At 53.9% G+C, this 27,216-nt stretch overlaps 3 protein-coding genes across 11 annotated transcripts; 1 reads left to right on the forward strand and 2 right to left on the reverse strand.

Annotated features, from left to right (window-relative positions):
- Nucleotides 1-145: 145 nt before the first annotated feature.
- On the reverse strand, nt 146-6,346 carry RHOC (ras homolog family member C). 3 transcript variants are annotated; one of them, XM_063625722.1, is made up of 6 exons: nt 6,010-6,086; nt 4,099-4,167; nt 2,655-2,817; nt 2,017-2,137; nt 1,575-1,705; nt 146-727 (listed from the first exon to the last, which is right to left on the reverse strand). In XM_063625722.1, the coding sequence occupies exons 3-6, from the start codon at nt 2,808-2,810 to the stop codon at nt 554-556; spliced, it is 582 nt and encodes a 193-aa protein (XP_063481792.1). In that variant the 5' UTR covers nt 2,811-2,817; nt 4,099-4,167; nt 6,010-6,086; the 3' UTR covers nt 146-553. The 3 variants fall into 3 exon arrangements, with proteins under 3 accessions (XP_063481792.1, XP_063481793.1, XP_063481791.1); XM_063625723.1 differs by having other exon boundaries at nt 3,955-4,167; nt 6,010-6,083; XM_063625721.1 differs by lacking the exon at nt 4,099-4,167 and having other exon boundaries at nt 6,010-6,346.
- Nucleotides 6,347-8,927: 2,581 nt separating this feature from the next.
- On the reverse strand, nt 8,928-14,285 carry PPM1J (protein phosphatase, Mg2+/Mn2+ dependent 1J). Of its 2 annotated transcripts, XM_063625717.1 has the most exons (11): nt 13,929-14,263; nt 12,452-12,566; nt 11,848-11,958; nt 11,671-11,730; nt 11,264-11,376; nt 10,909-10,993; nt 10,204-10,322; nt 9,950-10,013; nt 9,686-9,793; nt 9,390-9,541; nt 8,928-9,240 (listed from the first exon to the last, which is right to left on the reverse strand). In XM_063625717.1, exons 1-11 carry the CDS (start codon nt 14,252-14,254, stop codon nt 9,093-9,095), a joined length of 1,401 nt encoding a protein of 466 aa, XP_063481787.1. In that variant the 5' UTR covers nt 14,255-14,263; the 3' UTR covers nt 8,928-9,092. The 2 variants fall into 2 exon arrangements, with proteins under 2 accessions (XP_063481787.1, XP_063481786.1); XM_063625716.1 differs by having other exon boundaries at nt 11,671-11,958; nt 13,929-14,285.
- A 164-nt stretch (nt 14,286-14,449) lies between these two features.
- TAFA3 (TAFA chemokine like family member 3) lies at nt 14,450-26,171 on the forward strand. 6 transcript variants are annotated; one of them, XM_063628026.1, is made up of 7 exons: nt 14,450-14,491; nt 17,844-18,226; nt 19,505-19,562; nt 21,156-21,271; nt 21,938-22,087; nt 22,866-23,058; nt 24,567-26,171. In XM_063628026.1, exons 4-7 carry the CDS (start codon nt 21,157-21,159, stop codon nt 24,616-24,618), a joined length of 510 nt encoding a protein of 169 aa, XP_063484096.1. In that variant the 5' UTR covers nt 14,450-14,491; nt 17,844-18,226; nt 19,505-19,562; nt 21,156; the 3' UTR covers nt 24,619-26,171. The 6 variants fall into 6 exon arrangements, with proteins under 6 accessions (XP_063484096.1, XP_063484095.1, XP_063484098.1 ...); XM_063628025.1 differs by lacking the exon at nt 14,450-14,491 and adding an exon at nt 14,636-14,765 and having other exon boundaries at nt 17,974-18,226; XM_063628027.1 differs by lacking the exon at nt 14,450-14,491 and adding an exon at nt 14,650-14,715 and having other exon boundaries at nt 17,974-18,226.
- Nucleotides 26,172-27,216: the final 1,045 nt, after the last annotated feature.

The raw sequence follows: 27,216 nt of genomic DNA on the forward strand, positions 1-27,216 counted from the left end.
GACCTCATCCTTTGCTCTAAGACTCCACCCTGCTGGCCACTGGCCTGCTTTGTAGACAGGGGCCCAGGCTGGCAAGCAACTTGGACATGAAAAGAGATGGGACAACCAAGCATCCAGAAGGAAAGACCGAAAGCTGCCACACATGTTGGAGCCTGTAGCCTTTATTCATGCCCCCCGACCAAATGCAGTGAGAGACAAGGCCCCTGCCGAAAACAACTCCAGGGGCCTGGGACTCTGGGTCCCCTACCGCAGACACTTTCCTGTGAGCCAGAAGTGTATAAAGTGCTGGTGTGTGACCATCCTTTGGGGAAGGTCAAAGGGGGCAAGAGCCCCAGGGGCCCTGAGGAAGGGCAGGGCATAGGCCTGGCTCCCAGAGCACTGGGAGGGAGGGCCCGTGCCACCACCTCGGGGCTAGGAAACAATGCAGTCCTGGGCAGGAGGGAACTGAAAATGGGAGCCTTCAGCATGGAGCCCTCAGGAGGCTGGGGTTGTAGGGGGGTAATTTCTGTGCCCCTGTGAAGGGAGGGGGCATGTAGGAAAGGCCTTGGGGATCTCAGAGAATGGGACAGCCCCTCCGACGCTTGTTCTTGCGGACCTGGAGGCCAGCCCGAGTGGCCATCTCAAACACCTCCCGCACTCCCTCCTTGGTCTTGGCTGAGCACTCAAGGTAGCCAAAGGCACTGATCCGGTTCGCCATGTCCCGGCCTTCCTCAGACCGAACGGGCTCCTGAGAAGACAGAAGATGAGGGGTCAAAGGAAGCTGGTGACTACATGAACCTCTCCTGCCTCACCCATAAGTGTAGCAGCTGGAACAAATGCCTCCTCCTCCAGCCCTGACCCAGAAAGCACCCAGGCCCCAGCTACCCTGGGCAGCTTTGTGGCCAGGGATCCAAAAATCCCTCCAGTCTACTCCCTCCATTCCCGTGCAGCCCCACCTCCTCCCACACACAGCCCCCGGTTCTCTTGCCTGAATGAGCGCCTCCCACCTCCTGACTGCTCTGCTTCCATCCTCACTCTCTTCCAGTCAGAATTATTTTTCTAACACACAGACCTAACATCTCCCCAGTTTGAAACTTTGCCATAATTATCTTTGCATTTCTTATCCTGACAGCTTTCTCTAATAAACTCTAGTCCTCTGGTTAGCCACTTACAGGTCCCTAAATAAGCCAGCTCTCTCATCCCTTCTTCCAGCCACTTACACAGTGCCTGCCCTCATTCCCGCATCCACATCCCTACACCTCCCCCAGGGGCACTCTGATGGCACAGCCTGGGTAACCCAAGTGAAACGTAAGCTGTCTCCCCGAGGGTAGATTTTCTTAATCATCTTAATAGTCCCAATTCTGAACAGAATGGACAATTGACTGGAATAAATAAAAATGCCAAGTGACTTTGGACAAGTCACTTCGTTCTCTGATACCTCATCAGACACAACCCTATGGGTCCTCCCTCACCAGGAGATATTACCGTCTCCCCTAACACACGGCAGTAGCTGGAGAGAAGTTCCCTTTGCCCATCTGCAACCCCTCAGAGGGTGCCTTCTTCCCTAGGGGCTCCAGCCTGGCAGCCGTACCTACCTGCTTCATCTTGGCCAGCTCTCTCCTGGTGTGCTCGTCTTGCCTCAGGTCCTTCTTATTCCCCACCAGGATGATGGGCACGTTGGGGCAGAAGTGCTTCACCTCTGGGGTCCACTTCTCAGGAATGTTTTCTGTGTAGACATGCCCCAACAGGTGTCGGTGCCTCCACTTAAGCTAGAAAGCTCCCCTGGGGGGGCCCTCATCTTCCCAGAGCAGTCTTAGAAGCCGTTCAGCATGATGGTCCCTTTCACAGCTCAAAACCTCAACAGTAGTATGCCCTCAGAGGGCCAGTTACCACAGTAAAGGAGACCAACAGGGCCTCCGTGCTCCCCTGCATCCCCATCCCCACCCCCACCTCTGAAGATGACTGAAGGCAGGCCAAGGCACGAGACCTCGGACTGACTCCAAGGGGTTCTCAGTCCCCTCCCTCCAATCCCCTCACCCAGGCTGTCGGGGCTGTCGATGGAGAAGCACATGAGGATGACATCAGTGTCCGGGTAGGAGAGAGGCCGCAGTCGATCATAGTCTTCCTGCCCTGCTGTGTCCCACAGAGCCAGCTCCACCTGACACACAGGGCCAGTGAGTAGCTGGCCTGAGGGCCCCAACCCTGCACCCAAAGGTCCCCTGAAACCACTGTCCTTCGGGCTCACTGAACTTTATTTGAGCACCTGCTATGCGCCAGGAATTATATTAATCGCTGTCCCACAACATAAATTAGGTCAGTTTGTTAAAGAAATCTAAGACATGTGTTTGACTCTTGAGTTGCCACTGTGAGCACCATCATTTTGGTTAATTCTCACAACAACCCTTTGAGGGAGGTCTTACCATCATCCCCATTTTGCAGGTGGGGGAGCTTAAACCCAGAGGCAAAGGGACTCGGCCCAGGTTACAGAGCCAGTCTGTGGGAGAACCAGAAAGTATATCCAGGTTTTTTAAGACTGCAGATTTACTTCCTTTTACTGGTTCCAGCAGGGAGAATGAAGCAAGGACAGGGGTAGGAGTGGGGAAGGACATACTAGGTCATTCAGTGACTGGGGGCGGGGTCTCAGGGTGGGGTGGGAAGGGCATCTCTGCCTTCACCTGCTTGCCGTCCACCTCAATGTCCGCAATATAGTTCTCAAAGACAGTAGGGACGTAGACCTCCGGAAACTGATCCTTGCTGAAGACGATGAGGAGGCAGGTCTTCCCACAGGCACCATCCCCAACGATCACCAGCTTCTTTCGGATTGCAGCCATGGTGGGGCTGCCAGGAAAGACGTATTGGGGATTTGAGGAAAAGCCATCAAGTCCAAAAACACTTCTCTAGGGCCCCCAAACCTCCCTGGAAACCGAGGCATCTAGCATAGGGACAGGGGGCTTGCTCAGGCGTGTTCTGGCCAAACACCAATTGTGTGACAACAGAGCTTGAAATTCCTAATCTCTGGTCTCCTTCGATAGGTTAGAATACAGTGGTGGGAGGTGGATGATGACCCCACTTGGGAGCTGGAAAACATGAGTTTCAATCTAATCCACTTGCCAGCCTGGGGACTCCAGGTAGCTAGAGAGCTGCTCAGGGATGCGGGACGTCCAGGGAGCAAGCTTCTATCTACTTCACACATCAGGGTTTCGAGTCAGACTTCACTGGTTACCAGGATTTTGATGCATTTACAGTTTAATAATCTCTAAGGTCCAATCTAGAACAGATTGTCCCTTAGCACAAGTCATCTGTCCAGTCATAAATGAGGAGTCCCTCTCTAGGACCAGAGTAGCAGAACCAGCTACCAAGTGGTAGGTGGGTAAAGGAAGAATAGTTATAGAGCCCCTAAGTGCCAGGCACTCTGTCGGGCATTTTGGCAGGAATTATCTCCTTCGGTCCCCAGATGCCTGGAAGGTAGATGGCGCACTTTCCATTTTGACAAACTAGGAAACTAAGGCTCAGTGAGGTTAAGACACAGATTCAGAGCTGTGGCTTATAAGCGGCAGGGATAGCACCCAAAGCAGGACTGTGTGACTCAAAGCTGTGCCTCTTCGACATGTCACCTCAGCGGCAGAAAGGAGAGCAGAAGCAGGGAAACCCAGACAGAGGACAGGGGTAGCAGCCAGCCAGCTTCCCTGGTCCACCCCACCCGGTCCCCAAAGCCCCAAGTAATACAAAGGAGGCTCAGTCCCAGCAGTGCCCACAGCTAAAGTTTGGGCAGGCTGCCTTCCTCCCCCCTTCCTCCTAGGCCTGCCAGCAACACTGGGTCACTCAGGCCCCGGCAGGGGACAATGACCACACTGTAGGGAGCCACGCATCTACCACAGCACAGTGACTGAGAAGAATCCACCAGGGAATCACCTCCACCCACTCTGGAACAGCCCCTTCCTCCCTCAGTCCAGCTCACCCGCATGCCCTGCCCACCTCTCCCTGTGACTCAGGGCAAAGAGTCAGCTTCCCGGGCTTCCATGTGTCCCCCACCCCCAGCACACACGGCGAGCATCTGCACAGTTCATCACAACTTCGCAGCTTCCCTCACTTCCTCCTTCCCTGGGTAGGGGAACTGACCTCCAGCCGGCTGAAGTTCCCAGGCTGCAGGAAGGGAGGGCGGGCCCTGGAGCTGAGATGAAGTCAAGGCTGTTGGGAAGGGGGAGGGGGCTAGAGTCTGGGCTGGGAGGAGCCCCAAAAGAAGAGACAAATGAGGGCCAGTCCCAGCACCAACCAGGCAGGGAGCAGTTAAGAAAGCGACGGTAACCTGATCTCGGCCTCAAACCCAGCTTCTTCTCTCAGTCCCACATCCTGTCAAACTGGGCTGACTGAACGCCTCTACTCCCCACACCCCACCACCACCTCACACTGCCCTTTAGGAAGCGAATACTCCAGCCCCAGGCCTCTTCCGTTCAACATAGATCCTGGGTGGCCCTTCCCTTGCCTCCACACACATTCACAAAACTGTTGGTTTTGTGGACATGAGTCAGAGAATTTACAGGAGTTCAAAGTACACGGCCACACTCTTCCCACCACAAAACGGACTCTCTCTGATTCCCCAGAAGACAAGCAAGAAGGCATTCACCCTGTCGGCAGATCGCCTCCAGAAATGGAAACCATCCTCCAAAAGGAGGGTTCCTTGGGAATTCTATCCCGGTGACTGACGCTAGGATTTCTTCCAACTCCTCCACCCACTCCATCAGTTCACCTTGCCCTGTTTTGTAAAGATGGGCTGGGGTAGCCCCAACCTGGGGTGGGCAGTGTTGATGGAGTGCAATCACTACTGGGGTGAAAGCCAGTCACTTAGGCATGAGTATGCCACTGCTGTCCCCCCAGCAGGGTAATCCAGACGGCACCAGAGTGGTAGGAGGCAGAGGACAGAAACCCGGGGTGGAGGCATGCGTTAAGGGACCTGGAGCCTCCAGCTCAGTTGGAAGACTTTCCCTCCAGGCTATGATTGGGCCGGAACAGCAGGCAGCCCAGGCCAGGACAGGACACTAGGCCCAAGGCCAAGATGGCATGGACAACTCCCTATGAGAGGCAGCCCCAGAGGGACTGTCCCACTGACCCCTTAAGAGGGGCAACTGAGCCCCACACAGGGCCTGGAATGGAGCCTGGAACTTCTGGGGCCTTCCCCAAGACAAGACAGTGTGGATGTATCAGACCTCTCTCCAGTCGCTCTCTTGAATTCCCAGATGATAGAGGGGCCGGTTGACTTTGCCGACCCACCCTACACCTAGGGAAGGAATCCGTTCTGGAGATATCAGGAGATACTGCATTCTCAACTTTAAAACCGCAGTAAGGGCGGGACTCGGCCTCGGGATCCCAGTCCCAAACCCCAGGATACTCCTTCTTGGTTCGAGTATGAAAAAGGAGGATTCTCACTCTCATTTTCTCTCTCTCTCTCTACACACACACACACATACACACACACACACACACACCACACAAGAGTTGGATCCTTCCCCATCTCCCTTATCCTCAACACAAGCGGGCTCCAGGAACCGTCTAGGGCGGCGTCCAGACCCTGCCGAACAGTGGCAGGTCCCAATGGTCACATCCCGCCCCTATTCCCGCCATGCCTCCCTCCTGGCCTGGAGGAATTCCCACTCCATCCCACTCTAGGTCCCCTGCGGCCGCCCGCCCTGGGGGCTGGGGCGTCTGAGTTGAGGCTCCCTCGCCCCTCGCCTGGCGGGGCAGGTTCCGGGAAGCTGGGAGGAGAGGGGAAGGGGCTCCGACTCGGACCTCAGGAGGCCAGAGCCCCTGCGGGCAGGTCCGGGCCGCCTCGCTGCAGCCCGAGGAGGGGCCGACGCGGTCCGACCACCGCCCAGCCCGGATGCCGACTCCGCTAGGAGGGAACGGGGTCTACGCCCAGGCCGAAGCCCCCTCCTCGCACGGGCCCCGAACTCCGGGCCAGCGAGGCAGGGAAAGTGCTCTCCCGGGGACGAGTTCCCAAGACGCCCCACCGCCCGCAGCCCCGGCCCAGGGTACCTTCCGCTCCGCCGCCTCCAGCTGCGCGGCCGGTGCCGGAGGCTCAGACTGACCCCAGGGCCCCGCCCCGCCCTCCTCCAGCGCCGCGGCGGGGAGGGCGGGACCGGCAGGGGGAGGGTCGGCCGGGGGCGGCCCTTGGCTTGGCTCGGCCCGCCCCGGCCCCGCGCAGGGCCGCAGCCGCTGGCCCCCTCCGCAGGCCGAGGGCCGGGGGCCACGGGCGTCCACCTCTCCAGGTGGAGGAGAGCCACGGGGAAATTCCTGGACTGCGGAGGAACCGGGCGAGCGGGGCGAGCACGACCCGGGTGGACTCAGACCCTGCCCAGCCTTCAATCCCCTAGGGGAGGACCGGCGTCGGGAAAGTTAAGAGGTGCTCGGGGTGGGGTCAGGAAGGGCCGCTGCTGCCCTCCTGTGGCCAAGCGGCCACCCGCTCCTGCTGCACCTGGGACCTCGCGGGAGGCGGGACTGGGAAAGGGTATCCCCCGGGAGGTCCCAGGGCCCGGCGCGGGTGTGTTGGTTGGGAGAGATGTCCACCCTCTTGTTCCTAGGATCGTACAGCCTAACGTCATCCCCCAAACTTGAAGACCTCTCAGAGCCGTTCAGACCCAGACCACCGTTCCTCCTCACAATTCGCTTTCTTCCCTGGGCCTGGAATTTCCAGGAGTCCAATTCCTACCTACTTCTCAAAGGGTGCGCCTAGAAATGCTTCCGGATCCCAGCTGGGAATTCTGTTCCCACTCCTAGGTCTGACTTGGCGCATAGGATATTTACCTACAAGCGTATCTCCTTTCCCTGTAAGGGAGCTGAGGAGGTGGGAGTAGAATGAGGACGTCCACCAACATTTCACTGGCTTGTGCTTGGGACACTACACAGCTTAACCCTTTCAATATTCATCACAGATCTTTGGGGAAAATATACCCATCCCCTTTTGCCCATAGAGAAGCTGAGGCTCAGAGAAATCAAGTGGCTTACACAAGTGTTTTTGACTTGTGACAGCAAGAATTCACACAGCCGGGCCTGTCTGGCTCCAAACTGGTGGTCTGGCCCTGCTACTTCCCAGGCTCCTCCAGCCTGTCCCTTCCCCCGTTGTCTAGCACAGTGAGTGGCACATAATAGGTTGTCAACAAATATTTGATGAATGAATGAATGTTAGGAATCATACAGCCTTTAAATATCTGAAGTGCAATCCAGACATTTGACAAATGGGAAAACAGGTCCGCAGCAGTTTGGCCCCAGGCCTCTTAACTGACTCAATAAATATTTCTTGAGGGTGAACTGAGAGCTATGTTGGGAAGATCCGTTTCTGCCTTCAAACAACTTAGAGTCTAAATGAGGAATGAAATTTCAAGATAGCTAACATTTATTGAATCCATATTACATGGACCTGGGTCCACATACATTAACTATAAGAATCCCATGAGGTAGCTATCTCCATTTTACTGAGAAGCAAATTGAGGTTCAGAGAGGTTACAGAGCTAGTGCTGGGTCTGACACTAGAACCCAAACAGCTGAACTCTAGAGCCCCAGTTCTTAATTGCTACTCCCTACTGACTTCTAATGTAGACAGTTACAATACAGGAGGTCATTGCTGTAGTGTGGGCATGTGTGGGCTGTGGGATACCCAGTCCTGAACAACAGGTGAAGTTTTCAAGATAAGGTGATGTGTAGATTTTTTTAATTTTAATTTTTTTTTGAGACAAGGCCTCCATTGCCCAAGTGTGCAGTGACAAGATCTCAGCTCACTGCAGCCTCAACTTTCCGGGCTCCAGTGATTCTCCCACTTCAGCTTCCCCAGTAGCTGAGACTACAGGTGTGTACCATCACACCTAATTTTTGTATTTTTTGTACAGATGAGGTCTTGCTATATTGTCCAGGCTGGTGAGGGGCCTTTTCTAATTATTTTGCTCATCTTTATTTTTGCTTCCCTTAACTTACTTTGGGTTTAATTTGCTGTTCTTTAGCCTCTTAAGGTGGAAACAGATCACTGATTTGAGATGTTTATTCTTTTCTACTATAAGCAATACTCTTAATTTCCTTGGATGCTTAACTGCTTCCCACAGGCACTCACCACTACATTCAGCTAATTTTTTATTTTTTTTGTAGAGATGGGGTCTCACTATTGCCCAGGGTGGTCTTAAACTCCTGGGCTTAGCAGTCCCCTCACCTCTGCCTCCCAAAGTGTTGAGATTACAGGCATGAACCACCGTGTCCAGCAGTAGATTTTGAATAAGTTGGAGCTACTAAAAGCCCACAGTTATGCAAACCGCAGGAAGTTGGTAGTGGTGGTAAAAAATGAGGCTGGAGAAGGAAGCAGTGGCTGGATCATGAAGGTCCTTATATGCCATGCACAGGAGTTGAGTGTTGATTTTGTTCTAGGCGCAATAAGGAGCCACTAAATTTAGGAGGCCAATATAGTAAAAGGTGGTGGTGACTGAAGGGGAGAGATGGAGATAAATAGAGAAATACTTTTAAAGGTCTATAGTCAACAATACTTAGTGATCAATTACCTTGATGGGAAAGAAATGAAAGCCAAGGGTGACCAACCCCAAGATTTCTAACTGGAGCAGCAGAGCTGGTGCCCATTGAGGGGATATACCAGGAGAAGGAACATGCTATGGAGGGCAGTGGTGAATTTAGTTTGAGGTATTTGAATTGAAGTGTCAGCAGGCTATCCAGGAGACGTTCGGGAGATGACTGGTATGTGTGGGTCTAAAGCTCAGGAAGGATCTGGGCAGATGGGTGAAGCCACAGAAGTGGACTGTGACACTCACAGCAAATGCGTGGAGTGGAAAGAGTGGGGGTTGAATAAAGAACCTGGGGGATACCACATTTCTAGAACTGTTCTGGTGGTCTTTTCACCACCCCACAGAGCTTTCTTCTTATTTTTCAGTTTCTAGTCAAAGCAAATAAAGACACACGCCTTTATCCATCTGGTTTATTTGCCAATAGCTATAATTTGGGATATAGCGGGCATCCCATCTTCAGTTAAGTTGCCACTAAAGAAGGGTCAGGGAGACAACTTCAGAATTTGGGCTGTGAGGGGAGTAAGTATGGAGAGGCTGGTGGGAGGGATGGTGTTCAGTCCCTCAGGAGTAACTGCCTGGCCCTCCCAGGGGGATGACGAAGACAGAGATGTCATCCCCGGAACCCAGCTTGTTGTTGGGGAGACGCCAGCCACGGTCCCGGGGGGTACCCCGGGCCCCCAGGACCAGAGCTTGGGCCAGAGCTGTATACCTGCCAGAAGCACACATGCACATTCATGTACCAACATGTATGTGGGAAGACAGATACGCAGGCCCACATGTGGGGTCCCAAGCATTGCTTCCCTTTGACCCTTCCTTCACCAATGCCATCCCCTTACCACCATGCCATGCTGCCCCTACCTGCTGTGGTCATTGGGCTCATAGGCCGACAGCACCCTGTCCACAGTGGCGGCTACTTCACAGTCAGTAGTGACATCCCACAGGCCATCTGTTCCCAGGACTAGCACATCATCTGGGCAGTGCTCATATTGTGTCAGGTCATACACTCGTACCTGGTGGGAGAAAAGGGCAGAGAGGATTGAGGTGTGGGGTTTGCTGGACAGGGAGCTTGGACATAAAGGGACTGCAGATGAAAGCTGGCCTAAGACTCCCAGAGAAGGCAAGGTGTGGTTTAAGGGGGCCACCGTATGGCTCACCTCAGGGAAGCAGGAGAGAAAGGGCTTGATGGGCAGGGTGGAACTGCAGACCTTAAGGTTGTGGTCTCCCAAGCCTCGGGTCACCCCAATGGTGGCCATCACCCGAGCCTGAAAGAAATGAGGAGGGAGTGCCACTATAGTCCTCTGCCAGATTCTCTGAAACCAAAGATCCCTTCCACCCCTACCCTCAGGTAGAACCTCCACCTCCCTAGACAAGTTGTGATAGGTCCTCCTGCCCTCTCCCACCTCTACCATGGAGTTTACCTTTTTGCCCTCCCCACAGACCAGAGGAAACCTGAGATCCTCCAGCTCGATCTTTTTGTAGGCCCTGGGGAGGGGGGAGTAGAGGAGGCATCACCCAGGAATCAAAGCCCCTCTCCCCTAGGAGCTGTGCACCCTCACACAAACCCCTTAGAAGGGCCACATCCTCCCAACTCCCAGCCTCCAGCTTCCACCTTGCGGTGAGGGACTGGTTGTGTTGCCATGGGAACGGGCCCCAGCTCTGAGGGAAGTGTTACCAGCCGGTCATGTTCTGGTCCCGGTACAACATCCTCTGCCCCAGCTCCTTGGGCAGAACTCTGCGGGGGAACTCAAGGTGGGTGAATTCACTGCCTAGCAGCTCTGGTTTCAGGAAGCCCTGGTGTTGGGGATGATCAGAACAGAGGGCCAGGGGGCATTATGCTCACAGCACACGGTGGTATATAGATGACGTTAACTACAGCAGACCCTTAAATAGAGTTTACCACGTGCCACACGTTATTCTAATATTAGCAAATATTAACTCATTTACTCCTCACAACAGCCCTTAAGGCAGGAACTATTGATGCACAGAGAGGTTAAGGGAGGGAATTGCTGAGGTCACACAGTTAGCAAAGCACTCAGACCAGGATGCATCCCGGGCTTCCAGCTCCACAGCCACATGTGTTTAGGCACTAAGCAGTACTGCCTTTCAGGGGCTTTTGCTGTTCCCTTCCCCCACCTCAGTCTCTACTTCCTGCCTCAGCTGGGGCCACAGTGGGAGCACTGGACCAGCCCAGTGCTGCAGCCTCCCTGCTGCAGCCTCCCACCGGCTCAGCCCCGCACTCCATAGTCCACACAGCGGCCTTCCCAGTAAGGTGCTTTCTGTGCCTGTGGTGGGGGTGTGAGAGTTCTCAGGGCCATGGGGTGCAGGGAGGCACAAGACCCGACAAAGAATGGGGGTAGGGAATTTGGTTCCTACTTACAAGCAGCTGAAGACGCTGGCGCTCAGTCTCCGGGGTAAACTCCCGGGACATTGGAATGATTTCACCATTCCGGACAATGATGGCCCTGCCCAAAGAAAGAAAAGGAATTGGGACCTGGTTCTCTTCAGACTCACTCATGAAAAATTCCAGAAAGACCAGGCCCTCTCCATAATGACCTTTCAGATCCCTTACCCAGACCCCCATATCTGCCCCTGACCCCACCCAATGGATGTCTGTCACCCCTCTTGACTCCCTCCAGTCTTGATTTTTAACCCCTGCCACCTTACTCTCCTGTGTTCCCCCATCCCAGAGAGTGTGGCCCTCTGTCACCACCTCAGAGCCCCCTCCCCCATACCTGCTATCACCTGCATTGGCCACGTACACCTTGCCTAGCAGGTAGATCACAACCAGTGCACAGCAGCCCCCCTCTACTTGGTGGCCACGCCGCTCCCGGGCCATCTGCTCATCCTGCCACATAAGGAAGGGTCAGAGGTGGGTAGAAGGAGAGGTTCCAGCACACAGTCACCCTCCCCCTACCCCCTCCACCTGTAGAAATCAACTGGCCCAGCCAGGCTACACTGGAAGACAGGAGGGAAGACTGGGGTGTAACTGCCCCTTCTCCCTCCCCTCTGAACCAAGCTCTGCTCAGGCTCTCAAAGGTGTTGTGGGTTCTCAGGGTAACCCCCTTAGGCCACCTGGCTTCCACACAGAGTTGGCCAGAGTGGTTGCCTAGCAGGCCCTTGGCCCAGGTCACCCACTCACCATGAGCTGGAAGGCATTCTCAATGGCCCCCACTACCAGGCTCTCGTGGGTCACTTCCTTCTGTGAAGACCAGCAGGACTGAGGGCCAAGCAAGTGAGAGGGATCGGAGGAAGCTGGGGTCCCCGGGGTGGTCGGGAGGCAGAGGGGTGGTGGCGAAGGGTCCTGAAGTATCTCTACCAGGTCCTTTAGCTGCTCTCGGATATGGCGATGCAGGAGCCGTGAGGCCATTTCAGCAGCTCCGCCCCCTGCATGCCCATCAAATAGGCCCCAGTAGTAGAAGCAGAGTCCCTGGTGGAGGAAAAGTTGGAGGTGAGTTTTGTTTGTTTGTTTGGGGTGTGTGTGTGTGTGTGTGTGTGTGTGTGTGTGTGTCTGTGTTATGCAAAGAGAAGAACAAGACTCTGGGCATCCATACAAACATCTGAGAGGTCAGTGTTTGCTACTGAAGGCAAATTAGGTTTATTCACATAAGGCTTCCTATGTGTCAAGAGAAAGGAAAGGCTCAAAAAGCCAAACTCAGAGGATAACAGATCCAAAACTTAGCACTGGCAATTAAATCATCCATAAATATGTGAGCCTCTACATTTTAGGTGGGAAAGTAACATTCATGTTTACATGGTAGGATCTAACTGATGAATACCAGGTAAAGGTTCTGTGCCAGAAGGTAGATAGCCAGTGAGTTCGTCAGGTCTTCCACATGGCTCAGATTTAAAACCAGAGGCCTGAGTCCCTGGGGAGAGGTGTCACTGTGTCTCTGGAGTCTGGGAAAGGGGATGGGTCTTACCTGGCCTCGGCTAGGCTCCCTAGGTACTCCTGTAACACTCCTCCGACCTTCCACATACACCACTTCACAGCAAGCCTGGTCCTCGTTGTGCCGACTCTTGCCAGCATTGATGACCCTGCCAGGCCAGAATGACCACATCAGGTTGGACACCAGACCAGGTCCTGGAATAACCCCCACCTTAGACACACACCGTCTCCTGTGCCTGCTGGCCAAGCTGAGAAAGGTCACAGCCACCTGGGACCCAGGCCAGAGGGAGGAGGAGAAGGGAGGGCTGGCAAGGTGTAAGGAGTACTGTTTGGGTGGCCAGCCCTACCACTTCACAGAAAGGCCAGCAGGAGCTTCTGGCCAACAGCTATGTCCCCTGCCCGCCTCACTTCCCCCATCCCTGGCAAAAAAAAGAAAAAAGAAAAAGGCATTCCTAGCGGTGCTTCTAGGGGAGGGGCTAGATGGTAGCAGAAGTTTTACTTCCCTGCTAGCTAAACCCTACATCCCACCCTCAACCACTATCAACTCTCCCAGTGCCTTGTCCCCAGCACCTCATCCTCATGGGCACACCCACCCTTATCCTAAAACCATCCAGCGAAAGTTTCTGCTGCCTTGACAATGAGGAAGTTCTCCAGCCCAGATCGGGAAAGAGGAATTGAAATAGAGTAGAAGTGGAAGCCCACCTGGACTGGGCAGGAGCCACATACCCACAAACTTCTCCCACATAGGAGGCTAAGGGAGGTGGTGGTGGGTGCATGGGCCACCAGCCACCTTCCTTAGCGAACTGAGCGCTCCCATCTCCCTCGGTGCTCTGCGTTCCTGGCAGATGCATTGAAAATACACACAGCCCGGGGGCCACCCGGCCACTCCGGCCAGGGGGTCCGCTTCTTTGCCAGGCCAGCACGAGTTGGCAGGCTGAAGGGCATCTAAATGGGACCCTCCTCTACCCCGGGCGTCCCCCTCCCCGCTCCTGGGGAAGCTGGCGGCCTCCTGGTGTCGCGGGCTATTTCTGGGTGTGGAGGGGGAGGGGAACTACGGTAAGAGGGACAGGGAACTGGGGCGCTGGAGCCGGGAAGCGGGTGAGCGAGTCTTCCCAACCGCTATGTCCCCTATTAAAAAGAACCCCGCTCCTTCGTGAAACCCCTTTTCCCTTAGCCTTTAAGCTGCCGGGCCGCGACTGGGAACTGGCCAACTCATCCTTCGCGGGGCCCTCCGCCCTCCGGGCTCTGGGGCAGAACAGGGTCCTGAGGCGGCGTGGGCGAGGGCAGTCAATGAGCGGGAAGGACCTGAAGAAGGTGACACAGGCTGCGCCCGACTGAAAAGTGGGTTAGGAGGGGGTGCGGCCCGAAGACCAGAGGATAGCAAAGGTCCTGGGAAAAGGGAGCTCCTGGCCCGGACGCGGCGTGGGGAACGCGTCCTAGCGCCGGGGATGCGGAGCTGGGGAGAGGGGTGGGAGCCCCATCCTGGTTTGGGTGCCCCAGGGGGCGCTCACTCGGCGTAGCCTGTGCTCCAGGGCAGGCGGCGGCCCGTGTCCGGGGGGCTTTGCACAGCCCGGCCCGCGTGGTCATCGGCGCGTCGCAGCCCCCCGGGGCTCAGCTGCAGAAAGGTCGGTCTGGAGAAGCTCGCTCGAGCCTCAACAGCCTTCGCGGGCGTCGCACTCCCGCTCCCAGCCTTCGCGGGAGGGCTCCTGGGCGCTTCTGGAGCGGCGGCGGGCGGCGCCGAGGCGGCGTTGGGCAGGTCCGGGGATTTGGGGCGCGGAGGCGGAGCGCCCCCGGAGCTCACCAGGTGCGCCACGGCCGAGCGCACCCGGTTTAGCATGCTGCCTCCCTGCCCCGCCCTCGGCCGCGGCCCCGCCCCCGCCCAGGCCCCGCCCCCAGGGCTCGGGGTGGGCGGTGCTTGCGCCCAGCCGGCCCTTCCCTACTACTGGCTTCCGGCCAGTTGGGCGGGTCCCGGGCGAAACTCGCGCTTGCTCTGGGCCACCCCAGGAACCGGCCCACGGGCCCCCGGCCTCTGCCCCGCCCCATTCCGGCTTGGCCCCGCCTCCGTTTCTTAGGGGTAGGTTCTGTTGCTGTGGAAGGGGGCGGAGAGAAGGAAACCTTATTTCAGCCGTGCGCTAGATTAGACATCAGCTAGAATGTCTCCATTGTGACGGGGGCTGAGGGACAAGGGGGTGCGGTCTCCTCGCTCTCGGTTCGGTGTGGCCAGCCAGCCCAGAGAGCCATGGAGCTAATGACCTCAGCAAAACAGGCACTGGGGAGCCGCTGGGTATGAGGCGCCAGGTGTGACACCACCTCTGGATGGGGCTGCTGGAGCGAGAGCGGGCAAGCTGGTACCGGGTTGGGATGCGGGGGTAATGACGCAGGCTGCAGCCGACCACCCCGGAATCAGGAGCCGGGGTAGATTCCTGGGCTCCTGATGCGCTGTTCCCCATGAAGCCCACCTCTAGATCTGGGAAAGCGGTTGCCACTCTCACCCTCCTTTCTCAGAACCCAGGTCTTTCCCACAGTGTAGACCTTCCCTGACCACAGCAGGACAAGCTATTAATTGGATAATAACAACATAGCAAATACTATTTATTGAAGACGTACTGCATATTAGGCCCTTTACAAAGCACGTTCCATACATTATTAGGTTATTTATACTGCACACCAATCCTTCAAGATGGGTTTTTTCCTATCAGTTTCACGGATGAGGCAAGACGGGACGCTTCCTGTCATTTTACCCCAAGAGGTCACACAGTCAGTGAAAGATTCACACCTATGTCGGCCTCCTGACATTCAAACCTGCTCTGTCTTAAGAATCAGCCTTATTTCTCCGGATCAGGAAGGAAGGGCTAGAAAGGAGATCAATGACAGAGAGAGGAGTGGGGGTTCCTCCCCTCCCATCCTTCTCTTGGGGCCAGGGCTGAGACCAGTCCGGGAATGCTGAGCAAGTTCTATGTCTACCGCCAGGGGGAGAAAGAGGCCAGGCTAAGCCCTTGCCTAAGAAGAGTAAAGCTCACTCACTGGAAGACCAGGACAGAGCCCAATGCCTAGTTGGCTGCCTGTTCTTCCTAACTTCTCCCCTCTGGGAGAGGGTGGTACTGACCTGATGCCACAAGAGCTCTGTCTCTAAACCTCCTGTCAGAAAGTTGATCACTAGGTATCCACAGATACCACCCATCCACACATCTCAAATGGGGACAAGGCCGTTGTGGCCCTCATGCCAGTTGGAGGTAGCCGTCAGGGACTGCGGCACCCAGTTCGTGGCTGGAACTTTTCTGGGCTCTGTCGGCCAGGTGCTTCCTGACCACATCCCACTCTGTTCCCCAGGCTAAACTGTGTCCCCAGAAGGGATGACTTTCTTGGCAGCTTCCAAATAAAGATCCCACAGTGGTCATTCAGGTTGGTAGACTTACTATGCCTGCTATGTTACAACTGAGCTTTAGGCAGAGAGAGCTAGAGGAAAAGAAGTCACAGGAGAGAAAAAAAAACAGACCCCAAGGCAAATAGAGCAGCAAAAGCAGACGGGGACAAAGAACAGGCTGCTTCTATAGGTTTTCCCCTGCTATTTGAGAAAAACTGGAACCAACTCTCAGATAAGTAACAGCAGCAGCAAGCCAGCAACTGAAGAAACAAATATAACTCCTGGTTGTTTTTATTATTCAGTGTTTCTGGGACAGTTTACTTACCACTTCTTGGTGTCACCCAGCTCCCTATTCCCTGCCCTTTCTAGCACGCACCATGGTGTGGCTGCAAGCTGTCCGCAAAGCTAAGCCAAGAGATCCCCCCAGCCCCAGCACCAGATGATCAGCAGGGAGGATAACAGCTCCCTGGGGCTCCAGAACAGCCTCCAGCCATGGCCTAATCCTAAGGCTCCCCTCTCCCTGAACCTCTCACCTCCTATTCCTGACACGATTATGCCTCCTCCATCCTCAGACTGCCCCAGAACCTGTGAGGTCATCACCTCTACTCATCCCTGAGGCAGTGGAAAGTGAGACGGGAAAAGGGGGTGGGGTAGGAAGAAGCAGACTTGTGGGATGTTTTTCTCTGTGAAGAGTGAGACTCTGCTCAGTGGCTGGCCCTGCCGGGGGAGTGTGAAGCTTGAGCCAAGGAGAGGGACTGGACAGCCTCAAGACAGGCCCCTTTATCTCAGGCCACAGTGGTGGTTCAGGGCCCAGAACTGGTCATCTTTTGCCTTGTCTCTCCCCTTCACATCACCCCAAACCCAAAGGCCTCTTAAACTAAGAGGAAAGTCCCGTCAAATTCACAGAACACCACTCCCTCTCATTTGTCTAATACATTCACATCCAAAATAGATCCCTGTAAAGAATTATTCAGTTGCAATTAATTACATTACAATTTTTCTGATAAAGAAACTGGGTCTCAGGCCAGGAGTGGTGGCTCACACCTGTAATCCCAGCACTTTGAGAGGCCGTGGTGGATGGATCAGTTGAGTCCAGGAGTTCAAGACCAGCCTGGGCAACACAGCAAAACCCTGTCTTTACAAAAAATACAAAAAATTAACCCTGGCTTGGTAGTGCACTACAGACTACTGCTATAGTCCCAGCTACTCAGGAGGCTGACATGGGAGGATCATTTGAGCCCAGGAGGTGGAGGTTACAATGAACCAAGATCTGGGTGACAGAGTGATGAGATCCTGTTCCCAAAAAATAAATAAAAAATAAAAGAAAAAGAATGAAAGAAAGAGAAGGAAGGAAGGAAGGAAGAAAGAAGAAACTAGGTCTCAGAATTTGGTTCCCATGTTGGTATTCACACTTATCATCCATAGGGACCGTTCATAGCCTACTACTGTCCTCCTGCCTAATGCCCACCCCCCATACTTCCTCTAGCCCTCCCAGCTCCTGAGAGCACCACTCCTGGGAGAGGAAGGGATATTTACTATTCCCTCCTAAATATCATTCTAGAAGAGTGCGGTTGAACAGAACTTTGTGCACTGACAGGAATGTTCTACAACTGCTCTGTCCAATACAGCAGTCCCTAGCTTCGTGTGGCTATTGAACATTTGAAATATGGTGCATACTAATGAGGAACTGAATTTTAAGTTTTATTTAATTAATTTAGATTTAAATTTAAATATCAACATGCCACTAGTGGCTACCGTATGGGACAATACAGTTCTGCAGTCTTCAAAGCTCAAAAACCCTGAGGGTCTAGTCAATCATTCGTCACTCCCAGCTCCTTTCCCTCCAGCACCTCCACCTCCCCTGAGCCAAGGCACTGGGGGCCACGAGACCTTGAGGGTTTTGAGGGACCTCCTCTGAGTTGCCACCACGGAGGTGTCTATCCTCACTGAACCTGCGGGGGCCGGATGTCCTCTCTCCCTTCCTCTTGCCCTCGGCCGCCAGGGGCCGCTGCGTCTCGGCTGTGCCCATCCGTTCAGCCGAGCGCCTGGCACTGTCCCGAAGGAGGCGGCGGCGCCCACGCGGGGCTGGAGGAGCGGTGGTAGCCCGGGGCGAGGCGGCGGTTGCGGCGGCGGCTGCACGCTCCCCGGCCTGCCGGCAGGAACCTTGGAAAAAACCCGGCTGAATTCTGCAGAGCTGGCGGGGCCGGGCCCGGAGCTCCCCTGTGCCCAGAGCCGGGCCCGCCCTGCGGATGATGCCAACCTGACCAGAACCCCGCTGTCCCGGGGGCGCAGCAACTTGGTGAAGGGGACAGGGCTCCGGACTAGACAGCGTCCAAGCTGGCCGCTCCCTCCCAAAGTCTGTCTTTGGGAGTGTTGGTCCCTGGCTCAGTGGCAAGGAAGACTTCAGGCCAGCAGATTGAACCAGTGGGCACCACCGTGGACCAGGTAGGTCCCAGTTGTGGGGGCTCAGAATGTGGAGGAATGAGTAGGCATTAGGGGGGTTTGTGGGAAGAGAAGGTAAAGAAAGGTTGAAGGTTCTAGTGGTTCACATCCTCAAACCGTCGTAATGCAGGTTGCTAACTCAGCCTCACTAAACCCCTGGATTGGGATTTAGGAAAAATAGACTAGGAAATTGAGGCAGGAGCATGGAAGTCGAAAAACACATCCCAGAAGCTCCTATGTCCAGTTGTTTCCGGGGAAGGGAATAGAATGCCAGGGATGAGAGCCCAAATGAACACCCCCACCCCTCTGCTCCCCACCCCACCGAAGTCTTTTGGGCCTTGGGGTTCCTAGGAGAGATGCCTGAGTTGGATTGGAGGTTGTTGCAGCTCAGAGGGAAATAGGATCACCTGAGAGAAGACAAAGCTACATTTGTGATGGTCAAAAGGAGGGTTCCTGGAGGGCAGGGAGAAGAGATGCCTACTCAGAAAAGAGGCACATCTAGAAGGGTGGGAAGTTCAGCCCAGGGAGCACACCCATCCCCTGGGAACTGGCACCTCTTCCTCTGTCTTCCTCTAGATTCCCCTTATGCTCTCATTCCTAGGAGCTAGGACTCAGGGGTCTCTGTCCTTCCGGGGCCCCACCATCCTGTATGTTTCAGTTCTGCCTCCTTTTAGAGAGGTGAGGGAAGAGAAGTTCTTAGGGAGAAATGGAAAGCTGTTGGAGGATGTGGCCTTCAAAGGCTCAGGGACCTGGAGTGTCCCCATTCTAGCCCTCTGGTGTGGGAATGGGGGCAAGGGCGGCTAAGCCAAGCCAGCTCCATGTGAGTCCGGGAAGCAGGTGCCATAGTGGGTAGGAGGTGGAAGCAAAGAGGATCAGGGCCTCAGGAATCTCTCCCACTTGCCTCTTCCAGCAGGAATCTGTCAGGTTCTGCTCCTTCCTTGACCTTCAGCTCCCTCCCAAGGCCAGAGAGATGACAGCCGTGATTCTTAGACCCCTCCCTACCATCACCCTGCTTCACTCTTGGGATAGAGAAACTCCTTCAGGCCACCCTTCTCAGGCTCATCACCCTGTGTGATCCCAGAGTCTGCAAGGGGCCCTCCAGATTCCCAGGCCAGAAGAGACTGTCCCTGCCCTGGCACCTGAGGACAGCTTCAGAATTGGGCTGAACTTCAGTGCCCAGCCCACCCCCTTGCCCTCTCCCAGGTTCTCCTTCACCCCCTGCAGAGCCATGGGCTCCCTCTATCCTTTGCAACCCCCTATGAATCTTTCCTACTTGTCCAGGTGGAGTGAGTCTGAAGACAGCAGATGAACAGACAGAAACTGAAAAATCCCCAAAAAGGTAAGTAAGGAGACATTGAAGATGGGGAGTAGTGGGGGTGGACAGAGATCAAGTACCCTATCCGAGGAGCAACTGGGTCCTAGCAGTTGGTTTGGCCTCTGGTATTCCCAAAGCTGCACTGGCACTTGTGGGGGCCCAGCAGTGGTCCAGGCCCACTCCTGAGCTTGCGACCTTGCTGCCTCCTGGGACTTCTTCTGCCCCCTTCTATGGCTGGGCAGCTCCTAGCTACTCTGTGCCTCTTGCTTCCTTAGGATTCCCTCCATTTCCAGCCTAATCTTCAGGGTAGCTTTGGGAGGCCCAAACCATCAACAATGAAAGAGGAAAAGGAAAGGGAAAGAGAGCAGAGGCGAGGTGGTGCAGTGGGCAGAGGGCAGGCTTCTAGGCTCTGGACTCTTCCACCCACATGCTGCCTGGCCTTGGGCACGTCATTTGACTTCTATTAGCCTCGGTTTCATCTCTTTCTTTTTAAATTTAAATTCTGTTTAAATTGAAGTGCTACTGCATTCCCGTGGTTGGAAGCTCAAAAAGCAAGAAATAAATCAGGAGAAAAATGTCTCTCTTCTACCTCCATCTCCCAGCCAACCAGTTTCCTTTTTTGATGGCAAACAATATTACTAGTTTTAAAATACATTTTTCAAAGCTAGTTTATGCATATCTGAGCAACATAGATAATCCTTCCTTTATACACATTTTATTTTATTTATTTTTGAGCTGGGGTCTCACTCTGTTGCCCAGGCTAGAGTGCAGTAGCACAGTCATAGATCACTGCAGCCTCAAACCCCTGAGCTCAAGTGATCCTCTCACCTCAGCCTCTGGAGTAGCTGGGACTATAGGTGTGCACCACCATGCCTGACTAATTTTTTAATTTTTTATAGAGATGGGGTCTTGCTATGTTGCCTAGGCTGGTCTCGAACTTCTGGCCTCAAGTGATCCTCCTGCCTTGGCCTCCCAAAGTGCTGGAATTAGAGGCATGAACCACCACTCCTGGCCTGCCTTATACACACTGTATACACACCATTCTACACTTTGCTTTTTTTCCCCCTTAACAGTGGATTATCACCGGAGATCACTGCATGTGTCAGGACATAAAGCATTTCCCCACTGTTTTTTTTACAGCTACCTGGGTGGGACTGCATTTGATTCAGCCAGTCTTTTACTGATGGTTGTTTAGGTTATGTCCTAGCTTTTTGAGCTTTGGTTTGCTCATCTGTAAAACAGGTAATAATAATGTTACTTTGTAGGACAGTTGTGAAGAATTCAAGAGTGTGCATGTGAAGTGCTGGAACCAAGCACTCAAAGAGTAGGAGTCAGTATTATTGTCCCTCCCATGTCATGACCCTCTATGGGCCAATGTCTAGTTCATCCTCCAAGATGCCTTTTAAATGTTGTCTCCTCCAAAGGCTCTCCTTTTCTTCCTGTAGCACTCATTACTGCCTGCATGACTCTGTGCCAGGTTGAAAGATGCCTGGGGACAAGGTGTGCCTCTTCCCCATCTTTGTGCCTCCCAGAGTGTGTGGCACAGAGAAGGTGCCCAGGCTGGGCACAGGGGAACTTCTGCCTGGACCTGAGCAGAATGTGTGCTTCCCTCCGCAGGATGAGTGAGAGGGCCGCGCGGAACTGGAGCATGGGCGGCTGGCTGCTGGCACTGTGCCTGGCCTGGCTGTGGACCCGGCTGACCTTGGCTGCCTTGCAGCCTCCCACTGCCACAGGTTTGGAGGAGGTGGCAGGGCCCAGGGAGGGAGTTTACCAGGACACCTGGGGAGCTGGACACCACTCCACCGTGTTCCATAGCAGGCAGGTCTCCCAGGCAGAGCAAAATCCAGAGATTCTAGGGGTTCCGGCTCCTCCTCTGCTCTTTACCCAGGAATCTCTGCCCACCCCTGCTGTCCCGCCCCAGAGAAGGTCTGGGCAGACCCTTTGCTCACCTCTCCTTCCAGGCTGGAAGGTGTTCTGTAGTGAGAGAGGCCCTCGAGTGAGGGCTTAACTCTAGCCTCCTGGCCTAATTCTGTGGTTTTCCTTCTGGGATGGCTAAAGCCTGTGTAAGCGGATGATCCTCCCCACGCATTGTAAGCCCTGGGGCCCTTGCCCTCACCCTGAGGAAGCTAGGGAGGCGGGGCTGGTGCGGGACTCTGTCTTCTGCCCAGGGGCCGTGCTCTGCCAAAGGGTGAAGAGCACGGGCCTCACAGGGGAGGGAGGAAGGATAGGAGCTCTGTGAAGCGGCGGGAAGATTTCATCCACTTCCTCCTCCCCTGCCACTGGCAGTCTCTTCCATAGCCCTCCCTGAAGCAGGGAGGAGCGGCTGGAGACCAGCCCGGGTGGGCGGGAGGGAGCGGGTCAGGCGTGTTGGGCGTCTGATCCTGGGCGGCTCCCCTCAGTGCTTGTGCAGCAGGGCACCTGCGAGGTGATTGCAGCTCACCGCTGCTGCAACCGGAACCGCATCGAGGAGCGCTCCCAGACCGTGAAATGCTCCTGTTTTTCTGGCCAGGTGGCCGGCACCACGCGGGCAAAGCCCTCCTGCGTGGACGGTGAGTGAGAGGCCAGGACCCGGGCAGGGCCCTGAGCAGAGCCATAAGGAGGCCTGTTCAGGCCTCGCCATCTGCTGGGGATACAATTTCATACCCGTCTCAGGGCTTTCATGAGCAGTCTCAAATGGTGGGGCCCCCTCTGGGAGAAGAGGGCAGACGTGGCCATCCGTGTGTCATAGATGAGAAAAGCTCTCTTTATGCGCACAGCCTCCCACACTCACGTGCCCTCTGCCTATTGCACACACAGGCGCGTTCCCTCACACAGCCCCACTCCTCTCCCCACACACTTCCTCCAGCTCCTTTCCCTGCTGCTCCTTCCCCTGGCTGCCTCCGGGTGCCCTCCTCTCCTTCTCAGCCCTTCTCTCACACTTTCCTATGTGGACACGTGTGATCCTTCACACCCACACTCATACCCTAACACTCATTTGGCACCCCATACACATGCCCACCGTGTCACGCGCATACCAGCTATGCCAGCTATGCACTCCTGGTCTGTAGACCCCTCCAGACGACTCACACCCTTGCTCACACACCACAGAGGGAGTATACTGGTTGTGCATCGATGCTAGTGACATGGTCCCCTTAGAGACATTTTTGCCTGCCTTCACCCCTCACTGTCTGGGGAGATGCAGGGATCGGTAGGATTAAAGTTGAGAGGGTTACGTCCCCAGGCCTCAGCCTGAGTACTGCCTCTCTGGGCAGCCTGGAGTAGGGGAAAGACAAGGGAAATGCATGGCTCAAGGCCAGGGGTGTGTGGAAACGTGCACCTCATTCGCAGACCTGCTCTTGGCTGCCCACTGTGCTCGTAGAGACCCTAGCGCTGCGCTCCGCCTCCTGCTCCCACAGCCTCCATCGTCCTGCAGAGATGGTGGTGTCAGATGGAGCCCTGCCTGCCCGGGGAGGAATGTAAGGTGCTCCCGGACCTATCGGGATGGAGCTGCAGCAGTGGACACAAAGTCAAAACCACCAAGGTACCCTGGGTGGGCGCCTCATCCCACCCTCCCCTTCCCTCTCTACCAAGGGCAGAAAAGGGGGCACAGGAGCCTTGGAGGTCTAGGATGTCAGTGTCCCAAGGTGGGATTGTGAACCATGAAATTCACAGACAGTCCTCTCGGGTCTGTTCTCACTGGGGACTGGAGTTAGGGGCGTCAGGACTTGAAATCCAGTGTGTCCTGGGAAGATTCTTGATGTCCATACACCCTGGTTTCCTCCTGTCTGCCTGGAATTAGTTTGCCTCCAAAAGTATCAGGCCTATAAAAACATAGTCGAGAATGGGAAGAATTATCAGATAATTGAGGGAGGAATTGCTACTTCTACCTGAACTCCAGGTACAGTAGTCACTCTGCCACTCACCTCTGCTGTGACCATCCCCCACCCCCACCCCATTCCCACTGTTGTTGACTTCCTACAGTTCATACCTACCCTCCTCTAGTCAGATTTCTCTGTCTGCTGTCACAGCACCCAAGAGGATTATTATTTTCATGGTTTGCTGCCTGCCCCACAGAACAAGGGGTAATTAAATTTTTATCAAACTCGTTAGCAGCTCCATGTGTGTCATGGTTAATCAGCTGCATTGCTCTGCCATTGCCATTGGTACAGAAGAGTGACACTGCAGGGCGAGCCAGGGCTCTGCCTTTGGCTTTCCCTCCCTCCCACCACACACAGCAAACAAGCAAACACATAAGAAAATAGAGAAGGAGGGCCGGGTGCATTGGCTCACGCCTGTAATCCCAGCACTTTCGGAGGCAGAGGTGGGTGAATCAAGAGGTCAGGAGTTCAAGACCAACCTGGCCAACATGGTGAAAACTCGTCTCTACTAAAAATACAGAAATTAGCTGGGCATAGTGGCACACACCTGTAATCCCAGCTACTTGGGAGGCTGAGGCAGGAGAATCGCTTGAACCTAGGAGGCAGAAGTTGCGATAGCAGAGATCATGCCACTGCACTTCAGCCTGGGCGACAGAGTGAGACTCCGTCTCAAAAAAAGAAAAAAAAAAAAAAAAGAAAAAAAGTAGGGAAGGAAAGACAGCCTTTGGCTTCTGAAGAGAGCAACCATTTTCACAGAGCACACAACAAAATGAGCTACAGCAAGAAAAAGTTTGGCTCTAAAGTAGAGCATCCTCTCTCTATCTGGAGGCAGGGATGAGGGACAGCCATTCTGAGTATATTTAAGATCAGAAGAGAATGAGACCCACTACAGAGCTTGTGACATTTGTCACTATGTTATAGATTTGGGTTTGTAGCCTGTAAGGAAGTGCTTGCAATTTGGGCAGCTACTCTGAAGCAAACAGTGGGGAGGCTTGTCTGAGGTATGTTTGCACGGGTCACCAGGCCATGCTTTCCCATTCCGGCCTGCTTTAGGGTGAGAGGATCGGCAGCAATGGCCTCTAAGTGACCTGCATATTCTGGGTAGTCTCTGGCATGCTGGAATGGAATAGGCATTCCCTTCTCTAACCTTACCCTATCGCTTCTTCACCAGGTCACACGATAGCTCTTGGGGGTCATCGCCTGGACAAGAAAGGCTTGATTGAGCCATGAACTGAAGAATGGTATCCAGTTATCAGCCAGGAAAGATGGGGATTCACTTACAAGCCTCATGTCAAATGCAGCATCAGTCTTTCCGGGGCATTTCAGTTAAGCTGCTCAGCAGATATGGATGGATCTGCAATCACATACCTAGTGTGGAGCTGGGCTTTTCTGGAGACACGAAGGTCAACACACAATCCCTGCCCTTAAGGAATGTCCAGTTGAATTGGAGAGTTGATGACAGACAATTTAGATAATTTAGGTTAAAGTACTTGATACCAGACTGTGGCTTCTGGGCCACATGCTATGGCATGATGGGGGTTTGGGAATGAGATTCCCACAGTTCTTGAGCTATCCCATGGCCACAGGGCATAGAGACAAGAGGTCACATTCAGCACTCACCACCTCCCTCTTTCACATCAGTTCTGAATCCCCAGCAAGCTGCTAACATGTTGCAGGAAAACACTCTCCCCTTATCCCAGACCAGTAGTATCTCATTTGGATGGGATTGGATTGACTTGCAGAAGGAAAGTAAAAATAAAGCCAAATAACTTCCCAGCAAATCTTTGGCACAGGTATGGGCCATTCACTGGGTATGGGATGGACAGGACTTTAAAGTCATCTCCATCCAAGCACCTCAGGTTTTTGTTTGTTTGCTTATTTTAACAGATGAGGAAGCAGCCCCAGAGAGGTGAGGCAGTTTGCCCAAGATCTCATAGTCTGGGCTCCCAAACCTTTAAGACTGATGACTTTCCACTAGCCTGAATAATAGGATTCCAACGTAGGCCTCCCATGTTAATTTTATGTCAAGTTACTGGAACCAGCAAAGTACAGGCTGGACAGCAGCAACGTTTTTCTTGGGAGATGCTACAGCAGGGACTTTTACTAAGGTCACTGTTCTCCTGTCTGAAATAATCCAGAATATCCACACACCGGGATGTGGGACCATCTGGTCTCCACTCTACTCTCATCCTCCAAATCTCAAGCAGGCCTTATGACACCCAGAGGTCACTCAACCCAGTTACAGCTGGGGCTCAGCTGGCATCTCCATTGCCCACTCTGACCCATCTCTTCTGGGGTCTTTGGGCTATAATTCTCAGAAGGTCTGGCTCCAGGAGAAATTCTGGGTGGGATGTAGAACTGGTTAGAGTCTTCTCTTTTCAAAGGCCCCTGCTGGGCAGCAGGGGTGGAAGGCTAGAGCCTCTGTTTAGAATTAAAGGTCAGTGCAGTCAGGCTGACACTAGATGGCTCAGGGATGACACATAGGCTTCAGGGACTCAGAGGCATGGGCTACTTAGATATCTCATCAGTAAGAGAATTGCAGCTTCTGAGACTGTGGGCGTTGAGATCACCAAGGCCTTAGGGAGGGGGGCGTCAGCAGAGACCCACCTGGACGATGCTGAATTCTGACCCTCAGAGAGATAAATCAGATGATAGTTTGTGGCTGAGTCTCAGCTTCTCCCTCCCTCCCTGCGCAGTAGAACCAAGACTGATATTCCCCGTTTCTCACCCTACTCCAGTTTATTTTCTTGTTTTTGACAATGGGGTGAACAATGGTGCCAGCTTCTTACTAGACTGTAAATACCAGAACTCACAACTCAGAATCTCTGCAGATGGTGGGCTCATGGGGTGGGGTAGTCAGGGAGCTGGTCAAAGATCGTCATTGCCTCCTTTAAGGTTGGAGGATGGAGGGTGGGGATGGATTAAGGGATTGGCAAACTTTTTCTGGAAAAGGCCAGATAGTAAATATTTCAAGCTTGGCAGCTCACATACAGTCTCTGTTGCATACTCTTTGTTTTTATTGTTGATTTTTTGTTTGTTTGTTTGTTTCAATTTATTTTAAAATATCTTTAATATACAAAAGCTAGTCTTATTAATAGCTCAAGTCTTAGCTGTATAGAAACAGAATCTGGGTCTTTTTCAGAAGGATGCCAATCCGATGAACCTTTGAAGGCAGGCCATCTCTGCGGTGTGGGACTGCCTCCCAGCCTCCTGGCCTGACTTATGTACAATGGGAACCTGAGCATGAGGGCTGGGTCAGGTTTTGTTTTTCTCCTAATGCTTCTTGAGAGATTGGTGAGTGAATTATTTAGGCTACAAATGAGACAGCTTTAGCAGAGTCAGACAATAACAGCCTGTTCTCCTGGAGGCCAGAATAGGGGCTTTTCTCCAGTCATTCTGCACCCTCAAGACTGTGTCCAGGAAGGAGGGAGAGGGCTCGAGCCCCCTGCCCATCTGCTGCATCCACAAGCTGGTGGGCTCTGAGCTGGGGATTGAGCCTGAGAGCAGGGATCATGCTATACAAACTCTCTCCTGAGTTGCCAACCACTGCCAGCCTCTGCCTCAGCCAAAGTCTGGGTTCTGCAACCTTCCCTGACCTCCCTCATCCCTGCTACAGAGAAGACCTCTTTCCTTTGACACATGCTGGAATTTGCTAACTCCTAATTCATTTTTTTTTTTTTTAACTCCTCAAGCTTTCATTTCCTCCTTACCTTTTCATATATTTTTTTGGTGGGCTTTGAGGGGTATCTTTTATATAGCCAGAAGACCCCTACATAGGAGGGTCTGATGGAGAAGGGAAAGTGTCCCACCTCCCTCACAAT

This window comes from Symphalangus syndactylus, chromosome 12, assembly GCF_028878055.3.
Source record: "Symphalangus syndactylus isolate Jambi chromosome 12, NHGRI_mSymSyn1-v2.1_pri, whole genome shotgun sequence".
Lineage (NCBI taxonomy): Eukaryota > Metazoa > Chordata > Mammalia > Primates > Hylobatidae > Symphalangus > Symphalangus syndactylus.